Source organism: Hypanus sabinus, chromosome 30 (genome assembly GCF_030144855.1).
Source record: "Hypanus sabinus isolate sHypSab1 chromosome 30, sHypSab1.hap1, whole genome shotgun sequence".
Taxonomy (NCBI): domain Eukaryota; kingdom Metazoa; phylum Chordata; class Chondrichthyes; order Myliobatiformes; family Dasyatidae; genus Hypanus; species Hypanus sabinus.
This window is the reverse complement of record NC_082735.1, coordinates 1,985,626-2,000,400: the sequence shown is the minus strand read 5'-3', so window position 1 is coordinate 2,000,400 and position 14,775 is coordinate 1,985,626. Positions and strand designations below refer to the sequence as shown.

General features: G+C 40.8%; 1 protein-coding gene across 1 annotated transcript in view; it reads left to right on the top strand.

Annotated features, from left to right (window-relative positions):
* LOC132383377 (adhesion G protein-coupled receptor B2-like) overlaps positions 1-14,775 on the top strand; it is a 1,046,509-nt gene that overhangs the window by 221,750 nt on the left and 809,984 nt on the right. The window contains exon 4 of the mRNA XM_059954264.1: positions 3,803-3,967. Within this exon, the coding sequence (XP_059810247.1) occupies positions 3,803-3,967 (165 nt within the window). The remainder of the gene's footprint in view (positions 1-3,802; positions 3,968-14,775) is intronic.

The following is a 14,775-nucleotide window of genomic DNA, read 5'->3' as shown; positions in this document are numbered from 1 at the left end:
TTAGTCCTTTTGGACCTCACCTGTGCCTAGAGGGGTTACAAAACATCCTTGTCAAGATCACAGCAATCTCCTCTCTTTGCTCTTTCAATAATCTGAGATGTATCCCTTCGGGCCCTCGATAAGAGACCCAGCACTTTCAATATACCCTAGCAGAGAGGCATGTTGCATACTAATCTGACTATCTTCCATGTCCTATTCTCTGATGAATACTGACTCAAAGTATTTGAGTCTACCTTAAGTGAATGGGTCATCTAGTATGCCTTCGCCGAGGGTAGCTGTAACATTCTCCCCGATTAGTAATGCAAGTCCACCATCTTTATCATTTAAAGCCATTAAAATGAGGAATGTTGATCGGACAGCCCTGGCTCTTGTGTAACCATGTCTCTGTAATGGCCACAACATCAGAGTTCCATTGACTAATCCAAGTTCTTTCTGCCTTATCCATAATATTCCATATAACCATATAACAATTACAGCACATCCTGCTGTAATAAATTATTACAGCATGTAGCAATTCCTTGCATTGAAGTAAACACATTTCAAGCCATCGGTCCTAACATGTTCTTTAACCTGTCCTTCCTTTTAGATTTACTGCTCACAGAGTTTTGTTTCCCATAAATCCTTCCACCTGCTGACATATTGCTCTGGTCCCCACCCCAACTACTCTGGTTTAAAACCTTCTGAGTAGCAGTATTTGTTCCTCAAGATTTGTTCCAGGACCACTGTTTTTTAAAAATATATATTAATAATTTGAACTTGTCTATGCAGCATGCATTTTCAAGATCTATAAACAACAGAACATTTTCCGTGGTGAACTGCAGTAGTCCTCATGGACTTGGACAGGATGATGGAATGGGCAGAAAAGTGAGGCATTGCATTTTTGGAGGAAGAATGAAATAGACAATATAAATTAGGGGATATACTGTAATTATAAATGAGGTACTGTATAAGAACAAAGAGACCATGGAGTTTATTTGTTTGTTTATCTAGTGACACGGTGCAGAGTAAGCACTTCAATCCCTTCGAGCCATGATGCCCCAGTAATCCCACAACACCAATTAACCCTAACCTAATCTCAGGACAATTTACAATGATCAATTAACCTACCCAGTATATCTTTGGTGTGTGAAGAAAACTAGACAACCTGGGGAAAACTCATGCATTCCATGGGGAGGATGTGCTAAGATGCCTCACAGAATGGCTCTGTGGAATGCCTGGGTTTTCCCCCATTATGTGCACAGTTCTTTGAAAATAGCAGAGTAAGTTGAGAAATGGGATCATGAGGTTAAAGGCATTGAGATCAAGAGCAAGGAAGTTAAGGTAACCTTTATAAAAGCAATGGTTCTTCCAAATTAGTATATTGTTTACAGTTCTGAGTACTACACTTTAGGAGAGGGTGCAGAAGAAATTTGTTAAAACAATTTCAAGAATGATGGAGTTCAGTTATGCAGCTGATCAGGGAAACTGCTCTTTTCCTCCTAAAGGAAGTTAAGAAGGAGCCGATAAGGGTTATTTAAAATCATGAAAATATACATGTATATGGTTGAAGTTGAACTTGTATAAACTGTTGATATTAACTGCTGCTATTGTTGGTGAGATCAGTGATTAAGGGACATAAAATCAGAATCAGGATCAGAATCAGAATCAGAATCAGACTTTAATCGCCAAGTACCTGTGCACATACAAGGAATTTACTTCCGGCAGATGTTGTCTCTCTGCTCATAACAATAATAATGATAAATATAAATGAAAATATAGATTATACATACAGGTAGTGCAATCCAAGTAATAGTTAGCCGACAGTTAACCGGCAGTTAACTGTTCAGCAAAGTGACCGCAGTAGGGAAAAAACTTCTCCAGTGCCTATTAGTCTTAGTCTGGAGGGATCTGAAGCGCCTTCCAGATGGAAGCAGTTCAAACAGTCTGTGCGCAGGATGGAAGGAGTCCTTTATGATGTTCCCTGCCCTCTTCTTCAACCTGGAAGAGTACAGGTCCACAATAGAGGGCAGGGAGGCTCCAATGATGCGCTCAGCAGTCCTCACTGTGTGCTGTAGTCTGGTTCTATCCTGCTTTGTGGAAGCTCCAAACCACACAGTGATGGAGGTGCACAGGACAGACTCAATGACTGCAGTGTAGAACTGCAGCAGCAATACCTGAGGCAGACCATATTTCCTCAAGAGCCGCAGGAAGTACATCCGCTGCTGGGCCTTCTTCATGATGGAGCTGATGTTCTGCTCCCACTTCAGATCCTGAGAAATGGTAGTTCCCAGGAACCTGAAGTTCTCCACGGTGGACACAGGGCTGCTGAGGACTGTGAAGGGGGACATAACGGGGGGATGTCTTCTGAAATCCATTATCATCTCCTTTGTCTTGAGCGTGTTCAGCTCCAGATTGTTCTGACTGCACCAGAGCGCCAGTTGGTCCACCTGCTGTCGAGATGCAGACTCATCACTGTTCTGGATGAGTCCAATGACGGTGGTGTCGTCTGCAAACTTCAAAAGCTTCACATAGGGGTTGGAGGAGGTGCAGTCATTGGTGTAGAGGGAGAACAACAGTGGAGAGAGGACACACCCTTGGGGGGCGCCGGTGTTGGTGATTTGAGTATCCGAGGTGATCTGTCCCATCCTTACCTGCTGACTTCTGTTGGTCAGGAAGCTGTAAATCCAATCGCAGAGGTCAGGTGGCACAGTGAGGTGAGACAATTTGGAGCAGAGGGTATGAGGGACGATGGTGTTAAACGCCGAACTGAAATCCACAAACAGCATCCGAGCATAGGTCCCAGGATGATCCAGATGTTGCAGGATATAGTGCAGTCCCAGGTTGACTGCATCGTCTACTGACCTATTTGCCCGGTAGGCAAACTGCAGGGGATCCAGCAGGCTGCTGGTGAGGGTCTTCAGGTGGTTCAACACCAAGCGTTCAAAGAATTTCATGACCACAATGAAGGCAAATAAGCCCTTAAATGACAGAAAGAAAAACTTTTCAGTATTATGATCAGGGTCTGGAATGAATTGTCAGGGATAATAAGGGTGAAGGTTCACAAGGGAGAAGAATAAGTTTCTGAACCCGGAGAATTTGAAAAGAGGGAAGGGAATCAGGCTAGCAGGATTTCTCTTATAAACTTGATATTGTGAATGGCTTCCTGCTATGTTGTAGATATTCTGTGCATCTGTCATATATTGTAAGCAATGAATGTGCTAATTTATCATCACAATTCACCTGTTTTAGTGGTCTATTTTATTTAGACTCCCAGTACCTCCTTGTTGTCTCAAATTAATGTTGTCTCTGTGACCTTGTTTTGGAAATCATGAACAAGCATTATTTGGTGTACTTATAATAGTGATATGATTTCATCTTGATCATTTGTGGTAGATGGTTTTTAAAATTGCTAAAATCATACTACTTCTCGAAATTTGATGACATCTTTTCATTGTTGTCTCGGATATACTGGTCTGGAGATAATGATGCCTTCAAATATAACACAGTAACTTCAATAATCTCTGCACCCGCTAATTAACTTGAAAGGAGTGCAAGTTGGATAATAAGCACTCTGAGCATGACTCTCCACTGAAATCATTCAAATTTAGTCAGTAATGTTGAAATTTAATTGAATGAAGTTTAAATGACAACAGGAAGTTTACAGACTTGCCAATAATTATCATTACTATAAGAACCTGGCAAGAAAGTAAAATAACTATTTGATACTGTAGTAGGTCTGTCATCCTCAGAGTAAAAGACTTTTATTTGTTATTTTAGCATTCTGTGGTGACAGATCTCTCGTGTGATTTACACTGTGTTGTAGTACATGGTCTGTGGGAGGAGTGGTCGCCATGGAGTTTGTGCTCAGTTACCTGTGGGAGAGGATCAAGAACCAGATCTCGGATGTGCGTTGCTCCACAGCATGGAGGGAAATCGTGTCAGGGCCCAGAGCTGCAAACCAAGCTCTGCAACATTGCACTTTGCCCTGGTTGGTATAAACTTACTTTAACCATATGCCTCTTCAAAATTACTTTTTCTGATGGCAGGATCAATTTATTTTGTTGTTTCTGTAGTGAGGATGATGACACTAAGAAACTAAGTTTAGTGGACTTGTCTGCTGAAATATTGCAACAATGGATCTCATAGTGGAACATTGATTAAATCACTGTAATCTGGGACAAATTAGATATCTTGTATATTTGTACAAATTCAGATTTGATTATTTTGATTAGAGATTTAAGGATGAAATAAGATAGAAAACAGTGCCATATTACGTGTGTTAACCTATCACAGTGGACACCAACTGGTAACCTTTAGGGACTAGCAGTCTTGATATCCTTTCTCTGAGAAGGTCTTGAATCCAGGTTTGAAAAGAGCGATAATTATGTTAATGTTATTTTGATATTATATTTGAAAAAAAAAGAATTTTGAAGATTATGTTTTCTAATTTCCTTGAGTGGAGACAAATGATAGTTTAATGAATGCTGTTTGCAGTTAAAGGAAGCAAAAGTAGTCGATGCTTAAAATATTCAAGAAATTTATATGTTGAGAAAACAATTTTTCTCAGCTCAATGACTCTTTAATCAGCACCAGCAGACATTATAAATATATTAGAATTTAAGGAAATGTTGACATAGGAATTAAAATATTCTTTTAAGTAATTACCCAGAGTCCTCTGTCTTGGGCCTGTCTTTCAAATTGTCCCCATCTTCTTGGTGTCAACTTCAAGGATGAGTCACCAAGTGTTCTTTGGCTGACCTCTGTTCTGCTTTCCCTGGGGAATCCAAGTTGGCGCTTGCCTGGTGATGTTGGTACTTGGCATATGCAGTGTATTTCCTATCAATCCCCATCTTCTTTTCCTTAATTCATCTTCCGCTGGTAGCTTGTGTGCTCTCTGCCATAGATCGGTGCGCCTGATGACCTCTGGTGGATTTTTCTCAGACAGCTTTACTAAAGTTCAGCACTTTCCTCATGGTAATCTTTGGTATCTTCCAAGTCTCTGCTTTGTACATAACTGACTTTATGATGAAGTTGTAAAGCCTGATCTTAGTTTGTTGTGACAGCTCCTTGCAGCTCCAAATATTCTTGAACTGGATGAAGGTGCCCTAGCTTTGCTGATCCTCACCTTGACATCCGCATTGGTGCCACCTTGTTTATTACTGACACTACCTAGGAAGGTTCCTTGAGAGTGACTTGGTCAATGGAGGTTGAGTTTATCTTGAGGAGTTTAGTTTTCCTTATGAATATGTAAAGGCCAACTTGCGCTGATGTTGTTGGCAGGTCTGTTGTTTTTTTCCTACATCTGCTTGTGGGTATGGATAGGAGAGCTGTATCATCAGTGAAGTCCAAATTGTCCAGTTGTTTCTATAGGGTCCTCTGGATCCCATTCCTTTTCTGTGCTGTAGATGTTTCCATGACCAGTCTAGGACCAGAAGGATATTGGGCACTCTTGTCTAGGGGTAATATGCTAACTAACTTTTACATGGTTAAAAATGTCTAAGTCTACTAGTTCTGATGAAAGATCATACAAATACAAATACAAATATAAATCATTAAGTTATATTTATTCCCCTTTCCATAGATCTTGCAGCATTTTTGTTTTAATTTCACATTTACGTTATTTTGCATTGTTTTATCACTCAAAGCATAACATTACAGATTCTAAGAATGGTACAGCACACAAGAATACTTACTTCTTTGTATTAATGCCAGTGCTCTACCTCACAGGTTCCATATCTCTACCTACACCCCTTCTTTTAGTTGCAAATTTTATTTCACCATAGGTTTATCTAATTCCCTCTCATAAGCTGCAATGGAGCATTGGTTTTCATGATTTTAGTAATACCTCAGTCACACTGAGAGAATTTCAGTGCTTTGTGAATTACCTCAGTGAATTCTTCCATCATAAATCCAAACACCCTTATTATTAATCATCTCTATTATCTCTATTTCAATAGATCATAACGAAAAATGTCTATAATTTGTTAAATAAATTATTAGTGATCCATGAAGCAAGTTCTCAAATGCAATTAGGCTCGTGCAGCTTATATCAAGAAAGCAGAGTAAAGAACTTTCTTCGTTCCTAATTAGTTTTAGCTGTTGCTGTTGCAAAACAGTAATTTGTTTCCATACCTTATGTTATTTTGTGTGCTGTGGGCACCCTTTAGTTCACAAATTTGATTGTAGTTTATGATTAGCACATTTATACACAGTGCAATTCTGTGTCCATACAATGTGTAGGCTTGAATGGCTCTTTCAAACTCATTCTGCTACATTGGGCTACATATGTCAAACTACTCAAAATGTGGACATGCAGAAGAAGTTACAGCTAAATAGCAAGCAAAAAAAAACAGCTAGTGACAGATGGTGCTGTAATAGCATTTCTCTAAGTGCAATGCTACCTTGCTGCCATGCTTTAGTGGAACTGTCACTAGTATCACCAGGGGTGAGACTTGGATTCGCCCAGCAGGCCCTAAGTGGCATATGTGGAAGGAAAAAAGAGTTCTGATTAGGAGAGCCCAACCCTGATGAAGCTTTCAGGAACACAGTCATCTCTATATTTCCATGGTGCAATGTATCTGGATCGAAGAATTTTCGTTATGTTATGGAGTTCTGCCACAAGTTATGGGAGCATTCTAGCCATTCTGTCTCTGCGTTCCATCTGCCTGGATAGGTAAAGATCACAAAATCTTCTTAGGATCTATTGTATATATCAAGATGTATAGTTCATTTTATTGTCTGGGCCTGTCAGGAGTCATCCTGTAAAGTCTCCTGGTTAATCATCACGTATTTATTGTCATCACACCAGAAATAGAATACAATTTTGCTTCCCACCCAAATGGAGGACAAGGGAACAGAAAGAGTTGAATCTAGCAAGTTGCAACAAAGGGAAGCTCTTTGAACATTCTGTTAATTGTCCTACGGTGCAACTAATGACCACTGAGGCTCCAAAGAAGAAGCAATCAGTGTCGACCTGCAGCAAGACATTAACTTCAATGATAAATGACAAATTACAAATATTCACCCGATGGTCTGACAACCACCATTGCTAATAAAAGATAGTCTGCCCACAAGGTCAGAAAATAGGAGAAAGAATAAGCCACTCAGCCCCTCAAGACTGCCTGCCATTCATATGACCATGGTGATGTATGCTGGCCTCAGCTCCTTTCCTGTGCCAATTCCCCATTTCCTTAATTCCTCAAACATTCAATTGTTTTTAAACCTTAGATATTTCTAGTGAGCTGGCCTCCACTACCCTTAGGTACAGATGACTCCAGGAATTCTGATGCACCTCATATCAGCTCAGGTAGACATCTTGATGAGCATGCATGAATTTGGCCTAATGGCCTTTGGAGTTGTATAACTTTCTGACTCTAACTTAAATGATTTTTAGTTTTTTTTTTCCTTCCTCCATCTGCCTATTATTGATAGCGCTGCTGTTAACCTCAACAACATCATTGTGACATGCTTGGATCAGACAGAACAATGCCAATGCCTGGATCACATTTTGAACAAACAACAAGTCTGTAGATTGTGACCTCTTGCAGAAAATACAATCTCCTGATGTCTTCCATCAAGTGTCTGGGTTTCATCATTGCCTAGATTTTGAAAATATTGCTGCTGTCTTAAGGGTTCATCCACTATCAAATGTCAGCACATTACAATCATTTTTGGGCATAACCGATCATTACTCAGCAACTCTCCCAGCAATGTACTGCCTTCAGGGAGCCAGTCAATGCCCTGTTCAATAATGGTGTCACATGGAAATGGTCCAAACATAGAAACATAAAAAACCTACAGCACAATACAAGCCCTTCACCCCTTAAAGTTGTGCCGGACATGTCCCTACCTTAGAATTTATTAGGCTTACCTATAGCCCTCTATTTTACTAAGCTCCATGTATCTATCTAGAAGCCTCTTAAAAGACCCTATCGTATCCACCTCCACCACTGTTGCTGGCAGCCCATTCCATGCACTCATCATTCTCTGAGTAAAAAACTTACTCCTGACATCTCCTCCGTACCTACTCACCAGCACTTTAAACCTGTGTCCTCTTGTGACAGCCATTTAAGCCCTGGGAAAAGCCTCTGACTATCCACATGATCAATACCTCTCATCATCTTCTACACCTCTATCAGGTCACCTCTCATCCTCCTTCGCTCCAAGGAGAAAAGGCGGAGTTCACTCAACCTTTTCTCATAAGGCATGCTCCCCAATCCAGGCAACATTCTTGTAAATCTCCTCTGCACCTATTCTATGGCTTCCACATCCTTACTGTAGTGAGGCAATCAGAACTGAGCACAGTACTGCAAGTGGGGTCTGACCAGGGTCCTATATAGCTGCAACATTACCTCTTGGCTCCTAAATTCGATTCCACAATTGATGAAGGCCAAAACACCTTCTTAGCCACAGAGTCAACCTGCACAGCTGCTTTGAATGTCCTATGGACTCTGACCCCAAGATCACTCTGATCTCCACACCGTCAAGAGTCTTACCATTAATACTATATTCTGCCATCAAATTTGACCTACCAAAATGAACCACCTTACACTTATCTGGGTTGAACTTCATCTGCCACTTCTCAGCCCAGTTTTGCATCCAATCAATGACCCGCTGTAACCTCTGACAGCCCTCCACACTATCCACAATATCCCCAACCTTTGTGTCATCAGCAGACTTACTAACCCATCCCTCCACTTCCTCATCCAGGCCATTTATAAAAGTCATGAAAAGTAAGGGTCCCAGAACAGATCCCTGAGTTACTCCACTTGTGACCGACCTCCATGCAGAATATGACCCGTCTACAACCACTCTTTGCCTTCTGTGGTCAAGCTAGTTCTAGATCTACAAAGCAATGTCCTCTTGGATCCTACACCTCCTTACTTTCTCAGTAAGCTTTGCATGGGGTACCTTATCAAATGCCTTGCTGAAATCCATATACATTACATCTACTGCTCTTCCTTCATCAATGTGTTTAATCACATCCTCAAAAATTTCAATCAGGCTCGTAAGGCACGGCCTGCCCTTGACAAAGCCATGCTGACTATTCCTAGTCATACCTCTCCAAATGTTCATAAATCCTGCCTCTCAGGATCTTCTCCATGAACTTACCAACCACTGAGGTAAGACTCAATGGTCTATAATTTCCTGGGCTATCTCTACTCCCTTTCTTGAAAAAAGGAACAACCCTCCAGTCCTCCAGATCCTCTCCTGTCCCCATTAATGATGCAAAGATCATCACCAGAGGCTCAGCAATCTCCTCCCTCACCTCCCACAGTAGCCTGGGGTATATTTTGTCTGATTGCGATCACTTATCCAACTTGATGCTTTCCAAAAGCTCCAGCACATCCTCTTTCTTAATATCTACATGCTCAAGCTTATCAGTCTGCTGCAAGTTATCGCTACAATTACTAAGATCCTTTTCCATAGTGAATACTGCAGTAAAGTATTCATTAAGTACCTCTGCTATTTCTTCCGGTTCCATACACAGTTTCCCACTGTCACACTTGATAGTTCCTATTCTTTCACGTCTTATCCTCTTGCTCTTCATATACCTGTAGAATGCCTTGGGGTTTTCCTTAATTCTGCCCACCAAGGCCTTCTCATGGCCCCTTCTGGCTCTCCTAATTTCCTTCTTAAGCTCCTTACTAGTAACCTTATAATCTTCTAGATCTCTAACATTACCTAGCTCTATGAACCTTTTGTAAGCTTTTCTTTTGCAAAGAGGCTTTTGGTCATGTGAAGAATATACTGCCATTGACTTCTCTAATACAACCTAATTTCAACCTAGAGTTGCCAATTGTCCTCGTGATGGATATGTCTAACTACATTTCGCATCTTTCCTGAGAAAGTTCTGAAAAAGCTGTCATGCATGCAACCAGATCACTGGCCGCAGCAGAAATGAACTATGGACAAATTGAGAAAGGATTCATCTTTGCTGTGAATAAATTCCACAAGATGCTTTATGGCAAATCTTCACTTTCCTTGCTGAACACAAGCTACTGGTGTTCATCTTCAGATCTAAGAAAGGCAGCCTGGTGTATACAGCTAACTGCCTACAAAGATGGACAGCAATATTATCAACATGTGATTTTGAAATCAAACATACATTAACCCATGAACTTGACCAGGCACCTGCCTTCTGCAGAGTTATGAATCAGTAAGTTACTGAAAATGAAGATGCAGTAATGGCTGTAAATTCTGTTATTGTGAAGTCAGCTGGGTTATATTAGAATTTGCTGAAAGCTAAGGTCAACAAGATCAGAGCAGAAATAGCTGTAGATCTTCTTCAAAGTATCTCCAATACCTCATTGATGGAAGGCCTGTCAAAGTTGAAGAAGATGTCACAGTTGGAGGGTGGTATTAAAGCGAAATGAAACAACTAACAGCTATTGGTCATCTGACAACCAATCCTAGGCTGACTTTCACCGATTAGTCATTGTTCTTTGATAAACTACTTAAATAGTTAGAAACATAGAAAACCTGCTGCACAATACAGGTCCTTCAGCCCACATAGCCCTCTATTTTTCTAAGTTCCATGAACCTGTCCAGGAGTCTCTTAAAAGACCCTATTGTATCCACCTCCACCACCGTCGTCAGCCGCCCATTCCACGCACTCATCACTCACTGCATAAAATAACTTACCCATGACATCTCCTCTGTACCTAATTGCAAGCACATAGTTGTGCTCCAGATGTACTGTTGAGTTTTGTAACTACGTATTTTTACTGTAGAATATTCGAGACGCTGTTGGGAACTACAACCAGTCAGTAACATCTCCCTGTTAAAGATAATTACTTGTTGAAATTGAGAGAAGGTTTGATTTGGATTGCAATGACTAGTTTGAGACGATGATTAGTTTGTCTTTGTAATTGCTGGCTGTCACATTCTTGTCGCAATGTTGGTTGCGGCTGTGTGGAAACAAAGGAAAAAATGATTTAGATTCATGTCTAAGTTCAAGTAATGCTGATAAAGAGAATTTACATTAACTTTTGGATAGTTCAAATTTCAATTGTCTGCACTGCATCTTAGAAATTTGACATGGAGGTAATGGAGCAGCTGTATAAAGTATGATGAGTTACATCTTTATTAAGAGATTATAACTAGTAAGGACTTAAATACCTTGGATATCTTTCACTGGGAAGAGAATGTTGAGGGTGTAGCTTAAAGTTATGAATGGCGTTCATAAGGAAAAAGCTGACAAATGGTTTTGCTTGTGATAGAAACTTGAACCTTAGGATTCGTAGACATTAGTTAGACAATAATAAACCTACTAAGATATTCAGAAATTCGTCACCTAGAGAGGTTAGAATGTGGATTTGCTTCCATGAGTGGTAGTTCAGGTTAATAGCTTAGATGTCTTAAAGCGAAAATTGGTTAAGTACACAGATAGAAAGATATGTAAAAGGATTTTCTAATAGAATTCCATAGAGCATAAACACTTGGTAGATCAGTCAAGGTGAATGATCCATTTCTTTGTTGAAATTTCTAGAAAATTTATCTTGATCAATTGTTGTAGAGCCAATATTAAAAGTATTATTTTTAGTTGCACCACATTAACCCAAACCTTGTTGAACATTTACTCTAATTCCAAGATTGTCTTTTGGCTTATTATATTGAGGAGTCTATTGTAGAAGTGTAGCACAAATGTGCTGCAGACACAAGTGAGGTGTTGAATGTTCCAATGTAAGGAGATTCTTGAGGCATAAATCTGTAGCTCCCTCTAACTGACAATATGAACAAATAATGTGGTGATGAAGGAGAATGCTTGCTTCATCAGTCAGACTGTTGAATATAAAAGTCCGGAAGAAATGTATAAAACATTTGGAATATTGCATGCAGTTGTGGCCTCTGTGTTATAATAAGGACATGGAGGCTTAGAGTGGGTGTAGAAGGAATTTTCCAGGATATTGCTTGGATTGGAGTGTATCAGCTAAAAGGAAAGGTTGGACAAATTTGGATTGTTTCCTCTGGAGTAGAATAGTAGTACAGCGCATTACACGCCCTTCGGCCCACAATGTTGTGCCGACCCTCAAATCCTGCCTCACATATAATCCCCCACCTAAAATTCCTCCATATACCTGTCTAGTAGTCTTTTAAACTTCACTAGTGTATCTGCCTCCACCATTGGCTCAGGCAGTGCATTCCACGCACCAAACACTCTCTGAGTAAAAAAAACCTTCATCTAATATCCCCCTTGAACTTCCCTCCCCTTACCTTAAAGCCATGACCTCTTGTACCCTGGGGAAGAAGTGCTGGCCGTCCGCTCTGTCTATTCCTTTTAATATCTTGTATACCTCTATCATGTCTCCTCTCATCCTCCTTCTCTCCAAAGAGTAAAGCCCTAGCTCCCTTAATCTCTGATCATAATCCATACTCTCTAAACCAGGCAGCATCCTGGTAAATCTCCTCTGTACCCTTTCCAATGCTTTCACATCCTTCCTATAGTTAGGCAACCAGAACTGGACACAGTTCTCCAAGTGAGGCCTAACCAGAATTTTACAGAGGTGCATCATTACCTCATGACTCTTAAACTCTATCCCTCAACTTATGAAAGCTAACACCCCATAAGCTTTCTTAACTACCCTTTCTACCTGTGAGGCAACTTTCAGGGATCTATGGACATGTACCCCCAGATCCATCTGCTCCTCCACACTCCCAAGTATCCTGCCATTTACTTTGCACTCTGCCTTGGAGTTTGACCTTCCAAAGTGTTCCACCTCACACTTCTCCGAGTTGAACTCCATCTGCCACTTCTCAGCCCACTTCTGCATCCTATCAATGTTTCTCTGCAATCTTCGACAATCCTCTACACTATCTACAACACTACCAACCTTTGTGTCATCTGCAAACTTGCCAACCCACCCTTCTACCCCCATATCCAGGTCGTTAATAAAAATCACGAAAAGAACCGATCACCAGAACCGATCCTTGTGGGACACCACTAGTCACAACCCTCCAATCTGAATGTACTCCCTCCACCATGACCCTCTGCCTTCTGTAGTCAAGCCAATTCTGAATCCATCTGGCCAAACTTCCCTTCTGACTTTCTGAATAAGCCTACCATGTGGAACCTTGTCAAATGCCTTACTAAAATCCAAGTAGATCACATCCACTACACTACCCTCATCTATATGCCTGGTCACCTCCTCGAAGAACTCTATCAGGCTTGTTAGACACGATCTAACAAGAGTGTTGGAGGTGAGGCACAAATAATGGAAATGTATAAAAATGAGAGGCATGGAGAGGCTAGTTGGTTGATGTCTTCTTCCCAAGGTGGAAATATCAAATACTGCACATGTTTAAGATAGATAGTTACAGCTAGTTACAGCTAGTTACTGCTGGAATTTACGGTAGCAATGTCTGTCCTTGGCTACCTTCCCTATTGTGCCCCAGGTATGGTTCAGGGTCCTCATTTCTGCCTCGACTGTACAGCACTAAGTTGCCTTTGGTCTTCTGTGTTTCCTCCACCCTTCAGTGAAGTGCTGTCTTGTTGATGAAATTAGCCTATCTTCTGATTATGTGCCCTATCTTATCTCCTCATGATAACTGTGGCTATGTCCTCTTGGTGACACTGACAGAGTAGGGCATGGTTGGACATCTTTCTTGGCCAGAAAGTACAAACAAACTTCTGGAAGTTCATGGTATGGGATGATCACAGCTTGGCAAGATCAGTCTCTGTCATATACCAGCATTTTGATTTGTACAAAAGTCTGGACAGAACACAGCTCTGGTACATCTTTACCTTGGTGTGGACACTGTACTTGGTTGATCCCCATATGTTGCTCATTGATCTGAAGACACTTGTAGCTTTGTTGAATCTGCACTAGATGTTGTCCTTGCTCCCACCATTCTAACGCCTAGGTACATGAATCTGCTGGTGTTAGGTAAGTCAATGAATATGCCTTGACAAGAGAGAAGACCTTACATTGAGGGTCGTACTCTTGGTCGTTCTTTAACAGACTGATTCCAACCTGTCCACCAAATGTATACAGGTGCTGAGTTTTCTTTTGCATGTGCTGATAGTATGTGAAAGTAAGGTGAGTTCATCTGCAAAGTCAATGTCTTCTAAAGTGGAGAATAGAATCCACCTAATGCCTGTTTGCTTATCTATCATTGTTTGCCACATAAGCCAGTCAATCACCAGGTTAAATAATAACAGCAACATCACCCAGCCTTGCCTGGCTCCTGTCTTGACTTCAAAGCTCAAATTGCAGCCCCCAATTGTGTAGGTGAAGTTAACATAGAAACTCTAGATGAGCTGGACAATTTTGGAAAGGATCCCAATGATCTGAGAATTCTGTAGACGCTTCCCCTATAGATGCTATCAAAGCCTTTTCAAAGTCCACAAAATCCATATATAGTTGTCTCTTCCACTCTGTGCACTGTTCTGCAATGTTGCACAGCATGAATATCTGGTCAACACAGCCTGTTTTTCTCCTACATGGACAGCATCTGAAATTCATTGGACAATAACTTCAGCGAAAATCTTGCTAGGCACTGACATAAGTGTGATGCCACACTAGTTGTTGCAGTCACTTAGAATTGGTTTCTTAACAATAACTCCTTTTCTCCAGTTGTAATTGTACCCATTCTCAGATTATAGCAAACAGCATTTGCAGGATAGCTGCTGCAACTTTTGGCTGAGCATTGAACAGTTTGGCTTTCAGATTGTCGTGTACTAAAGCTTTGCTGTTTTTTTAATGATTTAATTGCAACAACAATCTCTTCTTTCTTGGGTGGATCTGTGATGATGTTGAGGTCCCCTGCTGCTTTTTGTATGTCAGGTTCTTCCTC